Genomic DNA, 25,999 nt, shown 5'->3' on the forward strand with positions numbered 1-25,999 from the left:
CTGAAAACTAGCTGTTATTGGCAGAGAGGTTTAAACCTCTCTTTCTTATTGGTCTATTAACTTATACCGCGGGCCAAAACAAGATGACATTTTAGTCTGTCTGTCTTTACACTAAATTTTTTTCACAATTTCATAGTATAATTCCAACCTCATAGTGTGGAAATATAAAACAAACCGTGTCAGTACACAGGCAACCCAGTCTCTCCCCTAACAGACTGTGTTCGTGTCTTGTCGTAACATGAGGTTTAATTGCCAGGGAAAGGCCCCTGTCCAGATGTGTTATCAGTATAGTCTTATCAGTAGAGCCAGCCTGAGCCGAGCACTCCCTTTTGAAGTGAAACTAGGGCGATCATTACGTATTTATCACTACACAGGAGATCAATATATATTTATCACTACACAGGCGATCAATATGTATTTATATTTATCACTACACAGGATATCAATATGTATTTATCACTACACAGGAGATCAATACGTATTTATCACTACACAGGCGATCAATATGTATTTATCACTACACAGGTGATCAATATGTATTTATCACTACACAGGAGATCAATATGTATTTATCACTACACAGGAGATCAATATATATTTAGCACTACACAGGAGATCAATATATATTTATCACTACACAGGCGATCATCAGCTCTCGTCAGCCAAGTCATTGAAGTTGCTTTCTGTAGTAAATTCATCACGATCGTAGTTTTAATAAAAAATTAAATTAAATTCGATCGGAAATAAATCTACAGGCCCACGAGAGGGACATTTTTACGTTTGAAGTCAAGTTGTAAATATTATAATATATGGCGTTTTAGCAGAAGCTTATGACCAAAGCAACTTACGGTCCTGATGCATACATTATACCTACAGGAGGTCCTGGGAATCCAACCCACTGTCCTGCTGCATACATTATACCTACAGGAGGTCCTGGGAATCCAACCCACTGTCCTGCTGCATACATTATACCTACAGGAGGTCCTGGGAATCCAACCCACTGTCCTGCTGCGTACATTATACCTACAGGAGGTCCTGGGAATCCAGCCCACTGTCCTGCTGCATACATTATACCTACAGGAGGTCCTGGGAATCCAGCCCACTGTCATGATGCATACATTATACCTACAGGAGGTCCTGGGAATCCAACCCACTGTCCTGCTGCATACATTATACCTACAGGAGGTCCTGGGAATCCAACCCACTGTCCTGCTGCATACATTATACCTACAGGAGGTCCTGGGAATCCAACCCACTGTCCTGCTGCGTACATTATACCTACAGGAGGTCCTGGGAATCCAACCCACTGTCCTGCTGCATGCATTATACCTACAGGAGGTCCTGGGAATCCAACCCACTGTCCTGCTGCATACATTATACCTACAGGAGGTCCTGGGAATCCAACCCACTGTCCTGCTGCGTACATTATACCTACAGGAGGGCCTGGGAATCCAACCCACTGTCCTGCTGCATACATTATACCTACAGGAGGTCCTGGGAATCCAGCCCACTGTCCTGCTGCATACATTATACCTACAGGAGGTCCTGGGAATCCAACCCACTGTCCTGCTGCGTACATTATACCTACAGGAGGTCCTGGGAATCCAACCCACTGTCCTGATGCGTACATTATACCTACAGGAGGTCCTGGGAATCCAGCCCACTGTCATGCTGCATACATTATACCTACAGGAGGTCCTGGGAATCCAACCCACTGTCCTGCTGCGTACATTATACCTACAGGAGGTCCTGGGAATCCAACCCACTGTCCTGCTGCATACATTATACCTACAGGAGGTCCTGGGAATCCAACCCACTGTCCTGCTGCGTACATTATACCTACAGGAGGTCCTGGGAATCCAACCCACTGTCATGCTGCATACATTATACCTACAGGAGGTCCTGGGAATCCAACCCACTGTCCTGCTGCATACATTATACCTACAGGAGGTCCTGGGAATCCAACCCACTGTCCTGCTGCATACATTATACCTACAGGAGGTCCTGGGAATCCAACCCACTGTCCTGCTGCATGCATTATACCTACAGGAGGTCCTGGGAATCCAGCCCACTGTCATGCTGCATACATTATACCTACAGGAGGTCCTGGGAATCCAACCCACTGTCCTGCTGCGTACATTATACCTACAGGAGGTCCTGGGAATCCAACCCACTGTCCTGCTGCGTACATTATACCTACAGGAGGGCCTGGGAATCCAACCCACTGTCCTGCTGCATACATTATACCTACAGGAGGTCCTGGGAATCCAGCCCACTGTCCTGCTGCATACATTATACCTACAGGAGGTCCTGGGAATCCAACCCACTGTCCTGCTGCGTACATTATACCTACAGGAGGTCCTGGGAATCCAACCCACTGTCCTGATGCGTACATTATACCTACAGGAGGTCCTGGGAATCCAGCCCACTGTCATGCTGCATACATTATACCTACAGGAGGTCCTGGGAATCCAACCCACTGTCCTGCTGCGTACATTATACCTACAGGAGGTCCTGGGAATCCAACCCACTGTCCTGCTGCATACATTATACCTACAGGAGGTCCTGGGAATCCAACCCACTGTCCTGCTGCGTACATTATACCTACAGGAGGTCCTGGGAATCCAACCCACTGTCATGCTGCATACATTATACCTACAGGAGGTCCTGGGAATCCAACCCACTGTCCTGCTGCATACATTATACCTACAGGAGGTCCTGGGAATCCAACCCACTGTCCTGCTGCATACATTATACCTACAGGAGGTCCCGGGAATCCAACCCACTGTCCTGCTGCATGCATTATACCTACAGGAGGTCCTGGGAATCCAGCCCACTGTCATGCTGCATACATTATACCTACAGGAGGTCCTGGGAATCCAACCCACTGTCCTGCTGCGTACATTATACCTACAGGAGGTCCTGGGAATCCAACCCACTGTCCTGCTGCATACATTATACCTACAGGAGGTCCTGGGAATCCAACCCACTGTCCTGCTGCGTACATTATACCTACAGGAGGTCCTGGGAATCCAACCCACTGTCATGCTGCATACATTATACCTACAGGAGGTCCTGGGAATCCAACCCACTGTCCTGCTGCATACATTATACCTACAGGAGGTCCTGGGAATCCAACCCACTGTCCTGCTGCATACATTATACCTACAGGAGGTCCTGGGAATCCAACCCACTGTCCTGCTGCATACATTATACCTACAGGAGGTCCTGGGAATCCAACCCACTGTCCTGCTGCGTACATTATATCTACAGGAGGTCCTGGGAATCCAGCCCACTGTCATGCTGCATACATTATACCTACAGGAGGTCCTGGGAATCCAACCCACTGTCCTGCTGCATACATTATACCTACAGGAGGTCCTGGGAATCCAACCCACTGTCATGCTGCATACATTATACCTACAGGAGGTCCTGGGAATCCAACCCACTGTCCTGCTGCATGCATTATACCTACAGGAGGTCCTGGGAATCCAACCCACTGTCCTGCTGCATACATTATACCTACAGGAGGTCCTGGGAATCCAACCCACTGTCCTGCTGCGTACATTATACCTACAGGAGGTCCTGGGAATCCAACCCACTGTCCTGCTGCGTACATTATACCTACAGGAGGTCCTGGGAATCCAACCCACTGTCCTGCTGCGTACATTATACCTACAGGAGGTCCTGGGAATCCAACCCACTGGCCTGCTGTTGCAAGCACCATGCTCATAGATAGCTTCAGTCTGTGGGAAACGTTATATGGGGCCACTTAAAGGGTACAGCTAACAGCTCCAGAAGTCATGTTAACACTAATGAGAGAGGTCCTGGGGAGGTTTCAGTTGTCCTCATCAGGTAGATTATATATCGTATCTCTCCACGGTAACCGGGTTCTCCGTATCTCTCCATGGTAAAGGGGGTTCTCCGTATCTCTCCGCGGTAACCGGGTTCTCCGAGTCACTCCAGGATGTGTCACAGTCATGTCCCTACCCCCTCCCCCTTCTCAGCTCCAGGGTGTGTCACAGTCATATCCCTCCCCCCTCTCAGCTCCAGGGTGTGTCACAGTCATATCCCCCCCTCCCCCCTCCCCCTTCTCAGCTCCAGGGTGTGTCACAGTCCCCCCCACCCCTTCTCAGCTCCAGGGTGTGTCACAGTCATATCCCCCCCCCCTCCCCCCTCTCAGCTCCAGGGTGTGTCACAGTCCCCCCCCCCCCTTCTCAGCTCCAGGGTGTGTCACAGTCATATCCCCCCCCCCCCCCCTCCCCGTTCTCAGCTCCAGGGTGTGTCACAGTCATATCCCTCCCCCTTCTCAGCTCCAGGGTGTGTCACAGTCATATCCCCCCTCCCCCCTCCCCCTTCTCAGCTCCAGGGTGTGTCACAGTCCCCCTTCCCCTTCTCAGCTCCAGGGTGTGTCACAGTCATACCCCCCCCCCTCCCCCTTCTCAGCTCCAGGGTGTGTCACAGTCATATCCTTCCCCCCCTCCCCCTTCTCAGCTCCAGGGTGTGTCACAGTCCTATCCCCCCCCCCCTCCCCATTCTCAGCTCCAGGGTGTGTCACAGTCATATCCCCCCCCCCCCTCCCCCTTCTCAGCTCCAGGGTGTGTCACAGTCATATCCCTCCCCCCTCCCCCTTCTCAGCTCCAGGGTGTGTCACAGTCCTATCCCCCCCCCTCCCCCCTCCCCCTTCTCAGCTCCAGGGTGTGTCACAGTCATATCCCTTCCCCCCCTCCCCCTTCTCAGCTCCAGGGTGTGTCACAGTCCTATCCCCCCCCCCTCCCCCTTCTCAACTCCAGGGTGTGTCACAGTCATATCCCTCCCCCCTCTCGGAGGTAGAGTTCAAATCTCTGTCCTGCCCTGGCAGAGAGAATGATATGTCTTAATAAGCAACAGCAGTTATCACATACCAGTGGATTGGGACATAGTCCTTATTCACCTCTCCAATCAAAATGTAATTATTCACCTCTCCAATCAAAATGTAATTATTCACCTCTCCAATCAAAATGTAATTATTCACCTCTCCAATCAAAATGTCATTATTCTGCTCTCCAATCAAAATGTAATTATTCACCTCTCCAATCAAAATGTCCTTATTCACCTCTCCAATCAAAATGGCCGTATTCACCTCTCCAATCAAAATGCCCTTATTCACCTCTCCAATCAAAATGCCCTTATTCACCTCTCCAATCAAAATGGCCGTATTCACCTCTCCAATCAAAATGCCCTTATTCACCTCTCCAATCAAAATGCCCTTATTCACCTCTCCAATCAAAATGTAATTATTCACCTCTCCAATCAAAATGTCCTTATTCACCTCTCCAATCAAAATGGCCGTATTCACCTCTCCAATCAAAATGCCCTTATTCACCTCTCCAATCAAAATGCCCTTATTCACCTCTCCAATCAAAATGTAATTATTCACCTCTCCAATCAAAATGTCCTTATTCACCTCTCCAATCAAAATGGCCGTATTCACCTCTCCAATCAAAATGCCCGTATTCACCTCTCCAATCAAAATGCCCTTATTCACCTCTCCAATCAAAATGCCCTTATTCACCTCTCCAATCAAAATGCCCTTATTCACCTCTCCAATCAAAATGGTCGTATTCACCTCTCCAATCAAAATGGCCGTATTCACCTCTCCAATGAATATCCAAGCTGTTTGTAAAGTTGACTTTTTCTAAACTCTGATCTTTATGACATTAATCAAACCACCGTTCCCATCACAAGAACACGAAGCAATAGGTTAACAAACGACTGGAGAAAGAGGAGAAACCCAGACAGCCTGTACAGAGCTGTGACCTCATCATTGTGGGACGGTGATAAAACAAGGGTGAGGCTGAATCTGTCATAGTTTGTCATGCTAGTAGGTCTGTAGAGACTGGTATCACAACCATAGCGATGTCATCCACAGACAGGTCTATACTGCACAGTCAGTTTCACGTTGCTAGTTTACTTTTTCCCCCTTAGGGCCACCGTACTCTTCCGATGTGGGGTCAAAAATATCCTATACTAAATGAATGCTCTGTGTTTATTCATCGGTGGTGTAACATTGCCTTTAAGACAGTGGTGTAGCATTGCCTTTAAGACAGTGGTTATAGCATTGCCTTTAAGACAGTGGTGTAGCATTGCCTTTAAGACAGTGGTTATAGCATTGCCTTTAAGACAGTGGTTATAGCATTGCCTATAAGATAGTGGTTGTAGCATTGCCTTTAAGACAGTGGTTATAGCATTGCCTTTAAGACAGTGGTGTAACATTGCCTTTAAGACAGTGGTTATAGCATTGCCTTTAAGACAGTGGTGTCTCAGGTGAGGGGGGAGAGGGGGAGAGGGAGTGTCTCAGGTGAGGATGGGGAGGGGGTAGGGGGAGTGTCTCAGGTGAGGATGGGGAGGGGGTAGGGGGAGTGTCTCAGGTGAGGAGGGAGATGGGGAGAGGGAGTGTCTCAGGTGAGGAGGAAGAGGGGGAGAGGGAGTGTCCCAGGTGAGGATGGGGAGGGGGTAGGGGGAGTGTCTCAGGTGAGGAGGAAGAGGGGGAGAGGGAGTGTCCCAGGTGAGGATGGGGAGGGGGAGGGGGAGTGTCTCAGGTGAGGATGGGGAGGGGGAGGGGGAGTGTCCCAGGTGAGGATGGGGAGGGGGAGGGGGAGTGTCTCAGGTGAGGAGGGAGAGGGAGGGGGTAGGGGGAGTGTCTCAGGTGAGGAGAGAGAGAATTTTCACAAATGCCTTCATATAGGTAATTCCCAAACATTCTAAAACGTGAAAATGACCACATCTAACCGCTCGCTTGTCAGAAAATGTAAAACAAAACCACACAAAAAAACATGTAATTTTCTTTCTGGGGGGTGTAAAATGAACAGATTTGAATAAGATTTCATGTTGCGAAAATTCTGTCAGTTTCTCTTTAAATAATACCCTTCCTGAACCCAACGGAATTGCACTTGACCCCACCACCCTTCTAGTTCTGACTTTACAGGATAGCTACTTTACTGAAGGAGAGTGTACTTCCTATGACTGAGATATGTGGTTGTCCCACCTAGCTATCTGAAGATGAATTCTCTAATTGTAAATCGCTCCGGATAAGAGCGTCTGCTAACTGACTCAAATTTGTCAAATGTAGACTCTTGAGGTTAGCGGGAATCTCTACTGTAGCTGTGAATTGACCCCCTGCGTTTGTCTATACCTCTTGACTGTACGAGTGAGCTATTACAGACAGGCGGGCAGGACGCCAACCAGTACCTCTCTGCTTCCTAACCAGGAGGGGGGAAAAAACGAGCCTTTTTCATTAAGCCGTTAAAGTGAATGAGATGTCAAGTGGCACGTAGTTTATCGGGCTTTTTAACACGGTACCTTTTAGCAAATGAGTTCCCCGGGCGACGGAGAGGTGTGTGTAAAGCGTTCTGTTTGTGGTTGTTGATGATTGAGTGAAGGTTGTTTAGGGGTTGCCTGCTTGTTTGTCTTGGGGCGCAGCTGAATTACTACATGGCTCTTTAAGCCTGTCCACAATACAACGGGTTCAAATGAATTATTACAAATAAATCAAATGAGACGGAGGGAGGTGGTGTGAGGTGAGGAACGGATGGATTATATGTGTGTGGAATGGGGGGGAAAGGCATTGATTGGATGAGCCCTGTTCAATTAGACTGCTGTCTGCGCTGAACAAGGCAGGAAGCGGAGGAGGATTGGTTCATATTTATCCCGAGGGATTACTTGGTGGGGTGAATGATGGACGGTGAGGGATAGGACGTGGCGTGAATCATTTCAGCAGAGAGCACAAAGCTGTGGCGGAGGAAGCAGAATGACCTCACATCCTGACGTTGTGTAATTCTACCAGAATCATGGGTTCTGTAATGTGGGGCAATGTTTAAATTCATTTTGGTTGGATGGTGTACAACTCTAGTCAGCTGTGTACAGCGAGGGTGTGACGTGTGAGGAGAGAACATAGTGCCTTCATCACGTCCCCTGTCACATGGTGCATCACATGTCCTGGAGGCAGAACACACTGCAATGACATCAGACAAGTTCTCCGATGAGGAAAGACTGTGCAGAGAAACTTCACCTCAACACTTTTCAGTTGAAGGTTTTCAAACAGTCCCGATGTTCTCCGTTTGGCCACTTTCTCCCCAGTCTGTTTGCTTCCTCCGGGCTCTGCTCTGCTCTGCGGCAGAGGCCCACTAACCCTGGGTAGGGCTAGGGTGGAGGGATTAGAGAGAGGGGAAAAGAGAGAGGGAGGAGTATCAGAACAGGGGGGTCAGCCCTGAAGGTAGGAGTTGGAGCCGTGCTCTGTAAGGTTAGAACAGAGGAGAGAGGGAGAGATGTGGGGGAAGGAGGGAGGGAGTGGGTGAGTAGGGAGGGAGAGATGGAGGGAGGGGGTAGGGAGGGAGTGGGTGGGTGAGTGAGTAGGGAGAGAGAGATGGAGGGAGGGGTAGGGAGGGACTGGGTGGGTGAGTGAGTAGGGAGAGAGAGATGGAGGGAGGGGGTAGGGAGGGAGTGGGTGGGTGAGTAGGGAGGGAGAGATGTAGGGAGGGAGTGGGTGGGTGGGTGAGTAGGGAGGGAGGGGGTAGGGAGGGACTGGGTGGGAGTGGGTGGGTGAGTAGGGAGGGAGAGATGGGGCAGGGAGGGTGGAAGTGGGGAGAGAGGGAGGGAGTGGAGAGAGACAGAGAGACTGGAGGGGAGGAGTGTGGACTCAGGGGCAGGAGTTGGAGCCGTGCTTTGAGTCATACCAGTGTGTTCTGCCAGCGGTATTTAACCAGCACCACACCCTGAACAGGCTTCATAACGGGAACAATCTACTGCTATCTCTAGGTTCTGTTCTGTTCTCTAAGGTAAGTCAGCTATCTCTAGGTTCTGTTCTGTTCTCTAAGGTAAGTCAGCTATCTCTAGGTTCTGTTCACTAAGGGAAGTCAGCTATCTCTAGGCCCTGTTCTCTAAGGGAACTCAGCTATCTCTAGGTTCTGTTCTCTAAGGGAAGTCAGCTATCTCTAGGTTCTGAACAATCTACTGCTATCTCTAGGCCCTGTTCTCTAAGGGAACTCAGCTATCTCTAGGTCCTGTTCTCTAAGGGAACTCAGCTATCTCTAGGTCCTGTTCTCTAAGGGAACTCAGCTATCTCTAGGTTCTGTTCTCTAAGGGAAGTCAGCTATCTCTAGGTTCTGTTCTCTAAGGGAAGTCAGCTATCTCTAGGTTCTGTTCTGTTCTCTAAGGTCTGTCTGTCTGTCTGTCTGTCTGTCTGTCGTTCCATTCCAATGCTATCCAGTCTGATCCTCACTAAATGAATGAACAGCTTATTGGAAGCAGTAGATTCTTCCTTTTACAGATCAGGGGTCAGTTCAGTCTGTTCTGCTGCTATTGTTTCGACACGGTCGGTTGATTCTGGGACAGTTACTTTTGATGACATTGTTATTTACCCCTAATCAACGTTTAACATTGTTAAAGGACTAATGAGACAGTGGGCTGTAATAAACATGCAGTGTGTGTGTACTGTACACACACACGGTAAATGAGTTGGCACGGCAACACAGTGGGCTTGCCCCTGGAATTCTAACAGTTTGTGGTGGAATGTCTGCTGGGTGGTACCGACCTTGGTGTTACACACACACACACACACACACACACACACACAGCGTGTTTATCACAGCCCACTGTGTCATTAGTCCTGTAAAGCTACCATTACAGTAGATCTAATTGGGTATATGATATTTCATGACTCAGCTTGAAGCATGTTATTTAAATATATATATTTTAACCTTTCATTTAACTAGGCAAGTCAGTTAATTAAGAACATATTCTTATTTTCAGGGGTACAGTAGAGCAATGACCTGTATTAACCGTCTGTGTATATAGAGCTGTGGAGTCAAGACAGATTCTGAGTTCATTAAAGGTACCAGTACAGTACGCTGTGGGTCCTATATGCAACACTGCAGGGCCTGTGGAATGGACCAGGATGTGTGATTCACACTTCCTGTTTACATGGAGGAGGGGAAGTTAGTTCCCACTCCAAGAACGCTGTCATCATGGTTGCTAGGTGATTAAATAGGTGATTAAATATTATTGACCTCTGCCATTGTTGGAGAAAAAAAAAGGACTACTCCTCCCAACTGATTTTCTGTCAATTTAACAAGAAAAAGACAATGGACTTTCATCTAAAACCCTGATTTTGGGCGGTAATCGCATGTTGTGTGTTTAAATGTTTACACGTTTGTCATTCGTTGTCTCGACAACTACTGTAAACTTTGAGTTTATTATGTATGTGTCTGTCTGGTACTAGTCTCTAAGGAAGTGACCTCATTCCGTATCTAACGTCGTAAATGAGACCGTTGGAGCCTCCAGCTGGGTTACCACGGTGACGGTGTGACACATCCTAAAGCTCGTTTTACAGCCCATCGTATACTTTCAACCTAATATAAGTTATCTATTTTTATTTTTTTTATTTTTTACAGGAATTTCACAATGGCGTTGGTTTCCGAGTTCCTGGGCCAGCTCACGCTGAATTTTGGCGGGGTGAGTTCACTACAGCTGAACTACTGTCAACGTTAAGGTCATGGGGTCAACCTGTAATGAAATCTGTCCTCTGTCAGGTGATTGTAAACGGGTAACTTGGTAACTGTGTCCCCTTCAGGAGAGCGAGCCTAAATTCCCCACGGTGGTGGCAGCAAGGGATTTTGATCCAGCTAAAGATGCCGCCAGGATAGAAACGGCCGTCAAAACCAAGGGTGAGAGAATCACAGCAAGGATTACCATAGTCCCATCAGTTACAGTCTATCGCTTCATAATGTTTTGTAGATTAGAAATACGTTGTGAACTTGATGGGTGCATTAATATATCTGTCACAATGTATTTGCACTAATATAAGTGTCATAATATCATAGTAATTCAGTTTTTATCTAGAGTGGTTACTATATAAACAGAACTCAGTATGAGCTGGTAACAGTAATGCGCTGCCTCTCATTATGTTGCTGTATGCATCTCGCGATTTAGCGCCATCTGCTGGCCGTTTTACGTTACTACATCTTGCCAACCACATCGCACCTTTCTTCTGTGGTGCCGTGCCCGTAAACAGACATCATTGGATCAGTTGACCATATTTCATCTCAGTAACATTGTATTTCCATAGTATCTATTGCCATCCTTGTTGTCTATGCCTGTGAAACCATTGTCTTTTCACACCATTTTCATCAATCGTTGTTAAATTCCGTCGATTTAGAGAAAAAAAACGTAATCCTGATTCTTGACACTGGTTTGTATTTATATGAATGGAAACATCTCCATGGAAACATCTCCATGGAAACATCTCCGTGAGCACAGCGCTGCTTGAGTCACTTTCCTGCCTGTGTTCCCAACATAGCTTCCCTAAACCCCACAGAGTATACAGGGATTTTCTGTCTGACAACGCCTTGGCTTTCCAGCCCTGTCGGTCTGCCACAAACCAACCACTGCTAACTCACTGCAGCCCCCCCCTGTACCCAATGAAAGCCCTGACTAGCTGGGTTTTTCCACCAACAGTGTTTACTGTACCGAATCGAGGCCTTGATACAGTGATACATGAAGGAAATGTGACTGTTGCTGTTTTGGCATTTCATCTTATTATTATCAGTGTCATTCTCATCAAAAACGTTTTCATGAGATATATCAGACATTTACTTAATACTATAATATATCTGTCTGTATCTACTCTATATACTCATACTATAATATATCTGTCTGTACCTACTCTATATACTCATACTATAATATATCTGTCTCTACCTACTCTATATACTCATACTATAATATATCTGTCTGTACCTACTCTATATACTCATACTATAATATATCTGTCTGTATCTACTCTATATACTCATACTATAATATATCTGTCTGTACCTACTCTATATACTCATACTATAATATATCTGTCAATACCTACTCTATATACTCATACTATAATATATCTGTCTCTACCTACTCTATATACTCATACTATAATATATCTGTCTGTACCTACTCTATATACTCATACTATAATATATCTGTCTGTACCTACTCTATATACTCATACTATATTATATCTGTCTGTACCTACTCTATATACTCATACTATAATATATCTGTCTCTACCTACTCTATATACTCATACTATAATATATCTGTCTCTACCTACTCTATATACTCATACTATAATATATCTGTCTGTACCTACTCTATATACTCATACTATAATATATCTACTCTATAAACTCATACTATAATATATCTGTCTGTACCTACTCTATATACTCATACTATAATATATCTGTCTGTACCTACTCTATATACTCATACTATAATATATCTGTCTGTACCTACTCTATATACTCATACTATAATATATCTGTCTCTACCTACTCTATATACTCATACTATAATATATCTGTCTGTACCTACTCTATATACTCATACTATATTATATCTGTCTGTACCTACTCTATATAATCATACTATAATATACTATAATATATCTGTCTGTACCTACTCTATATACTCATACTATAATATATCTGTCTCTACCTACTCTATATACTCATACTATAATATATCTGTCTGTACCTACTCTATATACTCATACTATATTATATCTGTCTGTACCTACTCTATATACTCATACTATATTATATCTGTCTGTACCTACTCTATATACTCATTCTATAATATATCTGTCTGTACCTACTCCTCTATACTCATACTATAATATATCTGTCTGTACCTACTCTATATACTCATACTATAATATACCTACTCTATATACTCATACTATAATATATCTGTCTGTACCTACTCTATATACTCATGCTATAATATATCTGTCTGTACCTACTCTATATACTCATACTATAATATATCTGTCTGTACCTACTCTATATACTCATACTATAATATATCTACTCTATATACTCATACTATAATATATATGTCTGTACCTACTCTATATACTCATACTATAATATATCTGTCTGTACCTACTCTATATACTCATGCTATAATATATCTGTCTGTACCTACTCTATATACTCATGCTATAATATATCTTTCTGTACCTACTCTATATACTCATACTATATTATATCTGTCTGTACCTACTCTATATACTCATTCTATAATATATCTTTCTGTACCTACTCTATACACTCATGCTATAATATATCTGTACCTACTCCTCTATATACTCAAAGCTAGTGTGGCTGTTGTATGTAAAATGGAATATTTCCCATGTTACCCAGCTGTTAATCAATTAACATAAATGTATGTTAATCACACCTCTGTAATATTTCCCATGTTCCCCAGCTGTCAACTAATTAACATAAATGTATGTTATTCACACCTCTGTAATATTTCCCATGTTCCCCAGGTGTGGATGAGCTGACCATCATTGACATCCTGACCAGACGGAGCTACTCCCAGAGGAGAGAGATCGCCTTCGAGTATGAGAAGAGATCCAAGAAGGTGAAGGCGGTGAAATAGAGATTGTTTTTTTGTTCAACAAGATGCTTTTTCATAAAGCAACTGCCGCTAATGTGGACATCAAGATAATCCATCCTCATTTAGACATATTTTACAGTGGGGCGGTCTATCATCTCTGTGTATTTTACAGTGGGACGGAACTATCATCTCTGTGTATTTTACAGTGGGACGGTCTATAAACTCTGTGTATTTTACAGTGGGACGGTCTATCATCTCTGTGTATTTTAAAGTGGGACGGTCTATCATCTCTGTGTATTTTACAGTGGGACGGTCTATCATCTCTGTGTATTTTACAGTGGGACGGTCTATCATCTCTGTGTATTTTACAGTGGAACGGTCTATCATCTCTGTGTATTTTACAGTGGGACGGTCTATCATCTCTGTGTATTTTACAGTGGGATGGTCTATCATCTCTGTGTATTTTACAGTGGGACGGAACTATCATCTCTGTGTATTTTACAGTGGGACGGTCTATCATCTCTGTGTATTTTAAAGTGGGACGGTCTATCATCTCTGTGTATTTTACAGTGGGACGGTCTATCATCTCTGTGTATTTTACAGTGGGACGGTCTATCATCTCTGTGTATTTTACAGTGGGACAGTCTATCATCTCTGTGTATTTTATAGTGGGAAGGTCTATCATCTCTGTGTATTTTACAGTGGGAAACTATCATCTCTGTGTATTTTACAGTGGGACGGTCTATCATCTCTGTGTATTTTACAGTGGGATGGTCTATCATCTCTGTGTATTTTACAGTGGGATGGAACTATCACCTCTGTGTATTTTACAGTGGGACGGTCTATCATCTCTGTGTATTTTACATTGGGACAGTCTATCATCTCTGTGTATTTTACAGTGGGACGGACTATCATCTCTGTGTATTTTACAGTGGGACGGAACTATCATCTCTGTGTATTTTACAGTGGGACAGTCTATCATCTCTGTGTATTTTACAGTGGGACGGTCTATCATCTCTGTGTATTTTACAGTGGGATGGAACTATCACCTCTGTGTATTTTACAGTGGGACAGTCTTCATCTCTGTGTATTTTACAGTGGGACAGTCTATCATCTCTGTGTATTTTACAGTGGGACGGTCTATCATCTCTGTGTATTTTGTAGTGGGAAGGTCTATCATCTCTGTGTATTTTAAAGTGGGAAACTATCATCTCTGTGTATTTTACAGTGGGACGGTCTATCATCTCTGTGTATTTTACAGTGGGACGGTCTATCATCTCTGTGTCTTTTACAGTGGGATGGAACTATCACCTCTGTGTATTTTACAGTGGGACGGTCTATCATCTCTGTGTATTTTACAGTGGGACGGACTATCATCTCTGTGTATTTTCCAGTGGGACAGTCTATCATCTTTCTGACTTTTTACAGTGGGACAGTCTATCATCTCTGTGTATTTTATAGTGGGAAGGTCTATCATCTCTGTGTATTTTACAGTGGGAAACTATCATCTCTGTGTATTTTACAGTGGGACGGTCTATCATCTCTGTGTATTTTACAGTGGGATGGTCTATCATCTCTGTGTATTTTACAGTGGGATGGAACTATCACCTCTGTGTATTTTACAGTGGGACGGTCTATCATCTCTGTGTATTTTACAGTGGGACAGTCTATCATCTCTGTGTATTTTACAGTGGGACGGACTATCATCTCTGTGTATTTTACAGTGGGACGGAACTATAATCTCTGTGTATTTTACAGTGGGACAGTCTATCATCTCTGTGTATTTTACAGTGGGACAGTCTATCATCTCTGTGTATTTTACAGTGGGACGGTCTATCATCTCTGTGTATTTTACAGTGGGACAGTCTATCATCTCTGTGTATTTTACAGTGAGACGGTCTATCATCTCTGTGTATTTTAAAGTGGGACGGTCTATCATCTCTGTGTATTTTACAGTGGGACTGTCTATCATCTCTGTGTATTTTACAATGGGACGGTCTATCATCTCTGTGTATTTCACAGTGGGACGGTCTATCATCTCTGTGTATTTTACAGTGGGACGGTCTATCATCTCTGTGTATTTTAAAGTGGGACGTTCTATCATCTCTGTGTATTTTACAGTGGGACGGTCTATCATCTCTGTGTATGTCTCTCCTGTAGGATATGATCACAGCTCTGAAGGGGGCTCTGTCTGGGTCTCTGGAGGCTGTAATTCTGGGACTGATGAAGAGTACAGCTCAGTACGACGCCTCTGAGATCAAAGGATCCATCAAGGTAAGGAGGAGGCCGCAATCTTTCCTTACGTGAAGCCTAAACGACACGGATCAGTCACTGCTGCCCTCTCCTGGTCTGATGGATGTGTGGCCTAGACACAGACTTGCTATTCATACTGCTGTTAAAAAACCACTGTTCTCTCCAGGGTCTGTACTCATCATACTGCTGTTAAAACCACTGTTCTCTTCCCTCCAGGGTCTGGGGACCGACGAGGAGACTCTGATAGAGATGGTCTGTTCCCGCAGCGCTGAAGAACTGGTGGAAATCAAACGCGTCTACAAGGAGTGTAAGTAGGAGAAACAAACTAGAATTAGGATCGAGATCAGATTGAAAACGTAAGGATTGTGTGGTTTTTTAAAAAATACTTTTATATATCCACAGTGTTTAAGAAGGAGCTGGAGAAGGACGTGGCTGGAGACACATCGGGAGACTTCAGGAGTCTGCTGTTGGCCCTGGTACAGGTAGGATCATACAACGACTTTACAATGTCGAGCTTCCTAAGATTGACCAACCAATAGCTTTATTAATAATGATTTGGATACGGAGGAGTCTGCTGTTGGCCCTGGTACAGGTAGGATCATACAACGACTTTACAATGTCGAGCTTCCTAAGATTGACCAACCAATAGCTTTATTAATAATGATTTGGATACGGAGGAGTCTGCTGTTGGCCCTGGTACAGGTAGGATCATACAACGACTTTACAATGTCGAGCTTCCTAAGATTGACCAACCAATAGCTTTATTAATAATGATTTGGATACGGAGGAGTCTGCTGTTGGCCCTGGTACAGGTAGGATCATACAACGACTTTACAATGTCGAGCTTCCTAAGATTGACCAACCAATAGCTTTATTAATAATGATTTGGATACAGAGGAGTCTGCTGTTGGCCCTGGTACAGGTAGGATCATACAACGACTTTACAATGTCGAGCTTCCTAAGATTGACCAACCACTGGCTTTATTAATAATAATGATTTGGATACGAAGGAGTCTGCTGTTGGCCCTGGTACAGGTAGGATCATACAACGACTTTACAATGTCGAGCTTCCTAAGATTGACCAACCAATAGCTTTATTAATAATGATTTGGATACGGAGGAGTCTGCTGTTGGCCCTGGTACAGGTAGGATCATACAACGACTTTACAATGTCGAGCTTCCTAAGATTGACCATCCACTGGCTTTATTAATAATGATTTGGATACGAAGGAGTCTGCTGTTGGCCCTGGTACAGGTAGGATCATACAACGACTTTACAATGTCGAGCTTCCTAAGATTGACCAACCAATAGCTTTATTAATAATGATTTGGATACGAAGGAGTCTGCTGTTGGCCCTGGTACAGGTAGGATCATACAACGACTTTACAATGTCGAGCTTCCTAAGATTGACCAACCAATAGCTTTATTAATAATGATTTGGATACGAAGGAGTCTGTCTGAATATTGGGGTAAAACTGTGTTCTCCATTGTATTCTATGGCCATTTTACGTTACTACACCTTGTCAACCACATCGTACCTTTCTTCTGTGGTGCTATGCCCGTAAACAGACATCATTGGATCATTGACCATATGTTCTCCATTGTATTCTATGTCATTCAATAGGCAAAGAGAGATGAGCCCTCAAATATTGTTGACTACGAGAAGATCGACCAGGATGCCAGAGTAAGACAAATACACGGACACTAAAACACCGTACCAGAACTAAACACGAAAGCCTTGATACTGACACTAAAACACTGTACCAGAACCAAACACTAAAGCATTGATACTGACACTAAAACACCGTACCAGAAGCAAACACTAAAGCATTGATACGGACACTAAAACACTGTACCAGAACCAAACACTAAAGCATTGATACTGACACTAAAACACCGTACCAGAACCAAACACTAAAGCATTGATACTGACAGTAAAACACTGTACCAGAACCAAACACTAAAGCATTGATACTGACACTAAAACACTGTACCAGAAGCAAACACTAAAGCATTGATACTGACACTAAAACACCGTACCAGAACTAAACACTAAAGCATTGATACTGACACTAAAACACCGTACCAGAACCAAACACTAAAGCATTGATACTGACAGTAAAACACTGTACCAGAACCAAACACTAAAGCATTGATACTGACACTAAAACACTGTACCAGAACCAAACACTAAAGCATTGATACTGACACTAAAACACCGTACCAGAACCAAACACTAAAGCATTGATACGGACACTAAAACACTGTACCAAAACCAAACACTAAAGCATTGATACTGACACTAAAACACTGTACCAGAACCAAACACTAAAGCATTGATACTGACAGTAAAACACCGTACCAGAACCAAACACTAAAGCCTTGATACTGACAGTAAAACACTGTACCAGAACCAAACACTAAAGCCTTGATACTGACAGTAAAACACCGTACCAGAACCAATCAGTGGAGTGTTTTTTGTCTCTGTAGATTAGTTAGATGTAGTGTACAGCTGTGTTGATGGTCCTCTCCTGTCTCTGTAGATTAGTTAGATGTAGTAGACAGCTGTGTCTCTTGTTGATGTTCCTCTCCTGTGTCTGTAGGCTCTGTATGAGGCAGGAGTGAAGAGGAAGGGGACTGATGTGGCCACATGGATCACCATCATGTCAGAGAGAAGTGTCCCCCACCTACAGAAAGGTACCGACTCCTGTAACGAGGGACCTCTTCATGCACACAGGATCGTTTGGGCAAAATACTAAAACTCAAAGTCAAGATGGCGACAACCAGACATTTTTAGACATAAAGAACGTAGATGTTTCTATCTATCAACCCGGTGACTCTTCAGAAAGATGACCAAATGTTGGCTGTGTCTGTTCCAGTGTTTGACAGGTACAAGAGCTACAGTCCATACGACATGCAGGAGAGCATCAGGAAGGAGGTGAAGGGAGACCTGGAGAAGTCCTTCCTGACACTGGGTAACATTCTACATATCATATATCTACATTCTATAATATATACATCTGTATCATAGAACCTGTATTCTATAATAGATACATCTATAATATATACATCTGTATCATAGAACCTGTATTCTATAATAGATACATTCTATAATATATACATCTGTATCATAGAACCTGTATTCTATAATAGATACATCTATAATATATACATCTGTATCATAGAACCTGTATTCTATATTATATACATCTATATCTATAACATATAACCTGTATTCTATATTATATACATCTATATCTTTATCATAGAACCTGTATTCTATAATATATAATAGATACATCTATAATATATACATCTATAATATATACATCTATAATATATACATCTATAATATACACATTTATAATATATACATCTATAATATATACATCTATAATATATACATCTATAATATATACATCTATAATATATACATCTATAATATATACATCTATAATATATACATCTATAATATATACATCTGTATCATAGAACCTGTATTCTATAATATATACATCTATAATAGAACATGTATTCTATAATATATACATCTATATCTATAACATAGAACCTGTATTCTATAATATATACATCTATAATAGAACATGTATTCTATAATATATACATCTATAATAGAACATGTATTCTATAATATATACATCTATATCTATAACATATAACCTGTATTCTATCATATATACATCTATATCTATAACATATAACCTGTATTCTATCATATATACATCTATATCTATAACATAGAACCTGTATTCTATAATATCTATATACACAGGGACATTAGAGTGTCACGTTTGAGAAACAGACATCTCACAAGTCCTCAACTGACCTCTTCATTAAATAGTACCCGCAAAATACCAGTCTCAACGTCAACAGTGAAGAGGTAACTCTGGGATGCTGGCCTTCTAGGCAGAGTTCCTCTGTCCAGTCTCAACGTCAACAGTGACGAGGCGACTCCAGGATGCTGGCCTTCTAGGCAGAGTTCCTCTGTCCAGTGTCTGTGTTCTTCTGCCCATCTAATCTTTACTTTTTATTGGCCAGTCTGAGATTTAGATTTTTCTTTGCAACTCTGCCTAGAAGGCCAGCATCCCAGAGTCGCCTCTTCACTACTACATTAGCTCCTCTTACCTCTACATTAGCTCCTCTAGCTCCTCTTACCTCTACATTAGATACTCTTACCTCTACATTAGATACTCTTACCTCTACATTAGCTCCTCTTACCACTACATTAGATACTCTTACCACTACATTAGATACTCTTACCACTACATTAGCTCCTCTTACCACTACATTAGATACTCTTACCTCTACATTAGATACTCTTACCACTACATTAGCTCCTCTTACCACTACATTAGATACTCTTACCTCTACATTAGCTCTTCTAGCTCCTCTTACCTCTACATTAGACACTCTTACCAATACATTAGCTCCTCTTACCTCTACATTAGCTCCTATAGCTCCTCTTACCTCTACATTAGATACTCTTACCACTACATTAGCTCATCTTACCTCTACATTAGATACTCTTACCTCTACATTAGCTCCTCTAGCTCCTCTTACCTCTACATTAGATACTCTTACCACTACATTAGATACTCTTACCTCTACATTAGATACTCTTACTACTACATTAGATACTCTTACCACTACATTAGATACTCTTACCTCTACATTAGCTCCTCTAGCTCCTCTTACCTCTACATTACATACTCTTACCACTACATTAGATACTCTTACCACTACATTAGATACTCTTACCTCTACATTAGATACTCTTACCACTACATTAGATACTCGTACCACTACATTAGATACTCTTACCTCTACATTAGATAATCTTACCTCTACATTAGATACTCTTACCTCTACATTAGATACTCTTACCTCTACATTAGCTCCTCTAGCTCCTCTTACCTCTACATTACATACTCTTACCACTACATTAGATACTCTTACCACTACATTAGATACTCTTACCACTACATTAGATACTCTTACCTCTACATTAGAGACTCTTACCACTACATTAGATACTCTTACCACTACATTAGATACTCTTACCTCTACATTAGCTCCTCTAGCTCCTCTTACCTCTACATTACATACTCTTACTACTACAATAGATACTCTTACCTCTACATTAGATACTCTTACCTCTACATTAGATACTCTTACCTCTACATTAGATACTCTTACCACTACATTAGATACTCTTACCTCTACATTAGCTCCTCTAGCTCCTCTTACCTCTACATTACATACTCTTACTACTACAATAGATACTCTTACCTCTACATTAGATACTCTTACCTCTACATTAGATACTCTTACCTCTACATTAGATACTCTTACCTCTACATTAGATACTCTTACTACTACATTAGATACTCTTACCACTTCATTAGAGACTCTTACCTCTACTTTAGCTCCTCTAGCTCCTCTTACAACTACATTAGATACTCTTACCTCTACATTAGATACTCTTACCTCTACATTAGATACTCTAGCTCCTCTTACCTCTACATTAGAGACTCTTACCTCTACTTTAGCTCCTCTTACCTCTACATTAGCTCATCTTACCTCTACATTAGAGACTCTTACCTCTACATTAGAGACTCTTACCTCTACATTAGACACTCTTACCTCTACATTAGATACTCTTACTTCTACATTAACTTCTAAACATCTCCATTGTTTCTGACACACTCCTACAAAGCCAATCAATTCCTCTCTGACTAGTTCCAGAATGATCTATCCGTTTAATCTCTTCAGCATAACATTACCTGTCCATTGATAATGTATGAGGCTCCCGTCTCCATGCCAGAATGTCTGTGTCACTCAAGACTCCACTTCCGCCGTTTATGCGTTACTCTATCTCTCTCTGTGTCTCTCTGTGTGACTCTCTCTCTCCATTTCTCTCTTTCTGTGTGTCTCCTGTGTATCTATGTTTCTCTGTGTGTCTCTGTCTCTCTCCCTTTCTCTCTCTCTGTGTGTCTCCTGTGTATCTATGTTTCTCTGTGTGTCTCTGTCTCTCTCCCTTTCTCTCTCTCTCTGTGTCTCTGTTTCTCTCCCTTTCTCTCTCTGTCTCCTGTGTATCTATGTTTCTCTGTGTGTCTCTGTCTCTCTCCCTTTCTCTCTGTCTCTCTCCCTTTCTCTCTCTGTGTCTCTCTCCCTTCCCTCTCTCTGTGTCTCTCTCCCTTTCTCTCTCTGTGTCTCTCTCCCTTTCCCTCTCCCTGTGTCTCTGTGTCTCTCTCCATTTCTCTCTCTGTGTCTCTCTCCCTTTCCCCCTCTCTGTGTCTCTGTCTCTCTCCCTTTCTCTCTGTCTCTCTCCCTTTCTCTCTGTGTGTCTCTCTCCCTTCCCTCTCTCTGTGTCTCTGTGTCTATCTCCATTTCTCTCTCTGTGTCTCTCTCCCTTCCCTCTCTCTGTGTCTCTGTGTCTCTTTCCATTTCTCTCTCTGTTGGTCTCTCTCCGCCGTCAGGTTGTCTACGAACCGTATTACAACTGGCAGTGAGAGGAAAGAAGTGTGGAAGGGGGAAGGGGGGGGTTCTCTACTCCTCTCCACCTTGCCTCCTCTCCTTCCCTCCTATTTGTAACAGATGGGCCCTCGGTCGATTCATTCCTTATTAACAGTAATTGCAAGTTGTTTGAAGAAAACAACATTTGATTTCAAGGGATGTTGTGCCCTTAAGAAACAAACTGTGGATCTGTGCCTATACACTGCAGGCAGCCTCCTTACCAGGAACCCTTTAGAAAGAACAACAGGAAGTGACAGATCCAGAGAGGATATCAGAAACAAAGTTGAGGTGATTTCAATCTGTTCTCTTTTCTGCTTTGTTTTTGCAGTGGAGTGCTTTGAGAACAAACAACAGTACTTTGCTAACAGACTGAGCGAAGCCATGAAGGTAATTATCTGTTAACCAAGACCTCATCAGAAACAAAGAATGAACTCATTGTTATTTGTACATTTGGTACAAACCCTTTCAACCCCAACACCATTCAACCCCCTTCAACCCCCTTCAACCCCAACCCCCTTCAACCCCCTTCAACCCCAACACCCTTCAACTCCCTTCAACCCCAACACCCTTCAATCCCCTTCAACTCCAACACCATTCAACCCCCTTGAACCCCCTTCAACCCCAACACCCTTCAACCCCCTTCAACCCCAACCCCCTTCAACCCCCTTCAACCCCAACCCCCTTCAACTCCCTTCAACTCCCTTCAACCCCCTTCAACCCCAACACCCTTCAATCCCCTTCAACTCCAACACCATTCAACCCCCTTGAACCCCCTTCAACCCCAACACCCTTCAACCCCCTTCAACCCCAACCCCCTTCAACTCCCTTCAACTCCCTTCAACCCCCTTCAACCCCAACACCCTTCAACCCCCTTCAACCCCAACACCATTCAACCCCCTTGAACCCCCTTCAACCCCAACACCCTTCAACCCCCTTCAACCCCAACCCCCTTCAACCCCCTTCAACCCCAACCCCCTTCAACCCCAACACCCTTCAACCCCCTTCAACCCCAACACCATTCAACCCCCTTGAACCCCCTTGAACCCCAACCCCCTTCAATCCCCTTCAACCCCAACCCCCTTCAACCCCCTTCAACCCCAACCCCCTTCAACCCCCTTCAACCCCAACCCCCTTCAAGCCCCTTCAACCCCAACACCCTTCAACCCCCTTCAACCCCAACACCCTTCAACCCCCTTCAACCCCAACCCCCTTCAACCCCAACACCCTTCAACCCCCTTCAACCCCAACCCCCTTCAACCCCCTTCAACCCCAACCCCCTTTAGAAGATTTGAATTATGAATCAAAGATAATCTCGTGGGAGAAACATCCCACAGTAATTATGTATCAGACGTTCATGAGTTGATTAAACAAGGGGTTGCGTCATCCACGCTTTCTTCAGTAAAAACATCAACAAACACAAACCGTCACCAAGGACTCTCTATTCAATCAGCAACGGCAGGCTTGTAGGACATGAATTCCTGTCCTGATAAATAACACCATGTGATGTTGACATCATCTGCAGGGTAAAAGTGCCAAGGAGAAGGTGGTGACCAGGATCGTCGTGTCTCGCTGTGAGGTGGACCTCATGAAGATCAGGACAGAGTTTAAGAAACTGAACCAGAAGTCCTTGTACCAGACCATCGCTGTGAGGACTCTTCTTTTTTCTGTTTTTTCTCTCTCTGTCTCTCTCTCTGTCTCTCTCTCTCTCTCTCTCTCTCTCTCTCTCTGTCTCTCTCTCTCTCTCTGTCTCTCTGTCTCTGTCTCTCTCTGTCTCTCTCTCTGTCTCTCTCTGTGTCTCTCTGTCTCTCTGTCTCTGTCTCTCTCTGTCTCTCTCTCTCGCATTCTCTCTCTCTCTCTCACTCTCTCTCGCATTCTCTCCCTCTCTCTCTCTCTCTCTCTCTCTCTCTCTCTCTCTCTCTCTCTGTCTCTCTCTCTCTCTCTCTCTCTCTGACTCTCTCTCTCTCTCTCTCTCTCTCTCTCTCTCTCTGTCTCTCTCTCTCTCTGTCTCTCTCTCTCTCTCTCTCTCTCTGTCTCTCTCTCTCTCTCTCTCTCTCTCTCTGTCTCTCTCTCTCTCTCTGTCTCTCTCTCTCTCTGTCTCTCTCTCTCTCTCTGTCTCTCTCTCTCTCTCTCTCTCTCTCTCTCTCTCTCTGTCTCTCTCTCTCTCTCTCTCTGTCTCTCTCTCTCTCTCTCTCTCTCTCTCTCTCTCTCTCTCTCTCCTCTCTCTCTCTCTCTCTGTCTCTCTCTCTCTCTCTGTCTCTCTCTCTCTCTCTCTCTCTCTCTCTCTCTCTCTGTCTCTCTCTCTCTCTCTCTCTCTCTCGCGCTCTCTCTCTCTCTCTCTGTCTCTCTCTCTCTCTCTCTCTCTCTCTCTCTCTCTCTCCCCTCTCTCTCTCTCTCTCTCCCTCTCTCTCTCTTTCTCTCCCCTCTCTCTCTCTCTCTCTCTCTCTCTCTCTCTCTCTCTCTCTCTCTCTGTCTCTCTCTCTCTCTCTCTCTCTCTCTGTCTCTCTCTCTCTCTCTCTCTCTGTCTCTCTCTCTCTCTCTCTCTCTCTCTCTCTCTCTCTCTCTCTCTCTCTCTGTCTCTCTCTCTCTCTCTCTCTCTCTCTCTCCCTCTCTCTCTCAGTCTAACACAGTCTAACACAGTGTAACACAGTCTAACACAGTGTAACACAGTGTAACACAGTGTAACACAGTCTAACACAGTCTAACACAGTGTAACACAGTGTAACACAGTCTAACACAGTCTAACACAGTGTAACACAGTCTAACACAGTGTAACACAGTCTAACACAGTGTAACACAGTCTAACACAGTGTAACACAGTGTAACGCAGTCTAACACAGTGTAACACAGTGTAACACAGTCTAACACAGTGTAACACAGTCTAACACAGTGTAACACAGTGTAACACAGTGTAACACAGTCTAACACAGTGTAACACAGTGTAACACAGTCTAACACAGTGTAACACAGTGTAACACAGTGTAACACAGTCTAACACAGTGTAACACAGTGTAACACAGTCTAACACAGTGTAACACAGTGTAACACAGTCTAACACAGTGTAACACAGTCTAACACAGTGTAACACAGTCTAACACAGTGTAACACAGTCTAACCCAGTGTAACACAGTCTAACACAGTGTAACACAGTCTAACACAGTGTAACACAGTCTAACACAGTGTAACACAGTCTAACACAGTCTAACATCTCGTAGAATTCTAAACCACTGCCTGCTCGGTCTTGTTTCATTACAAACTGCCTTCCTCATTGTAGCTCCTAGTGGACCGAAGGGTCTCAACCCCTTTATTTTCTGTCCCCTATCAGGAGCACACTAAAGGAGACTATCAGAAGGTCCTGCTGAGTCTGTGTGGAGGAGACGACTAAAGTCCAACTGGCACCAACTGGCACCTTGTCCCAGAAGCTTTTTTTGGGGGTACCAATGCCTTGTTCCTATTTTGATTTGGTCTAGTGACACAGACATTGAGAACTGGTGCCTCTATCCACAACACCCAGCAGCATTAGAGTCATCATTAATCAGATTGCATCACCTTTCTGTGAAATATGAGATATCCAACGGAAGAATTGATAGTAAATGGTTTTTATGCAATGTTTTTTTTATGAAATTAAATCATTTTTTGTTAAATCGTTTCCTTTCTTATTTTTATTTTATTTTACAATATTACAAAGCTGTTGTCTTTAGGACATTGTTCCCCGAGTAAAGTCAGACATTTAGAATGGTAATTGTCGACGCTTGATCCAGCTAGTGTATGTCCTTATATCGCCAC

At 43.6% G+C, this 25,999-nt stretch overlaps 1 protein-coding gene across 3 annotated transcripts; it reads left to right on the top strand.

Moving 5' to 3' along the window:
• The first annotated feature begins 8,664 nt into the window (after positions 1-8,664).
• LOC110514875 (annexin A2-A-like) lies at positions 8,665-25,857 on the top strand. 3 transcript variants are annotated; one of them, XM_036981703.1, is made up of 13 exons: positions 8,665-8,816; positions 10,431-10,491; positions 10,610-10,703; positions 13,355-13,449; positions 15,586-15,699; positions 15,895-15,985; positions 16,081-16,160; positions 17,304-17,363; positions 18,283-18,376; positions 18,559-18,654; positions 22,545-22,603; positions 23,739-23,861; positions 25,539-25,857. In XM_036981703.1, exons 2-13 carry the CDS (start codon positions 10,441-10,443, stop codon positions 25,596-25,598), a joined length of 1,017 nt encoding a protein of 338 aa, XP_036837598.1. In that variant the 5' UTR covers positions 8,665-8,816; positions 10,431-10,440; the 3' UTR covers positions 25,599-25,857. The 3 variants fall into 3 exon arrangements, with proteins under 3 accessions (XP_036837598.1, XP_036837600.1, XP_036837599.1); XM_036981705.1 differs by lacking the exon at positions 8,665-8,816 and adding an exon at positions 9,139-9,157 and having other exon boundaries at positions 10,433-10,491; XM_036981704.1 differs by lacking the exon at positions 8,665-8,816 and adding an exon at positions 9,176-9,194.
• Positions 25,858-25,999: the final 142 nt, after the last annotated feature.

The sequence above is a fragment of the Oncorhynchus mykiss genome, chromosome 6 (assembly GCF_013265735.2).
Source record: "Oncorhynchus mykiss isolate Arlee chromosome 6, USDA_OmykA_1.1, whole genome shotgun sequence".
In the NCBI taxonomy this organism is placed as follows: domain Eukaryota; kingdom Metazoa; phylum Chordata; class Actinopteri; order Salmoniformes; family Salmonidae; genus Oncorhynchus; species Oncorhynchus mykiss.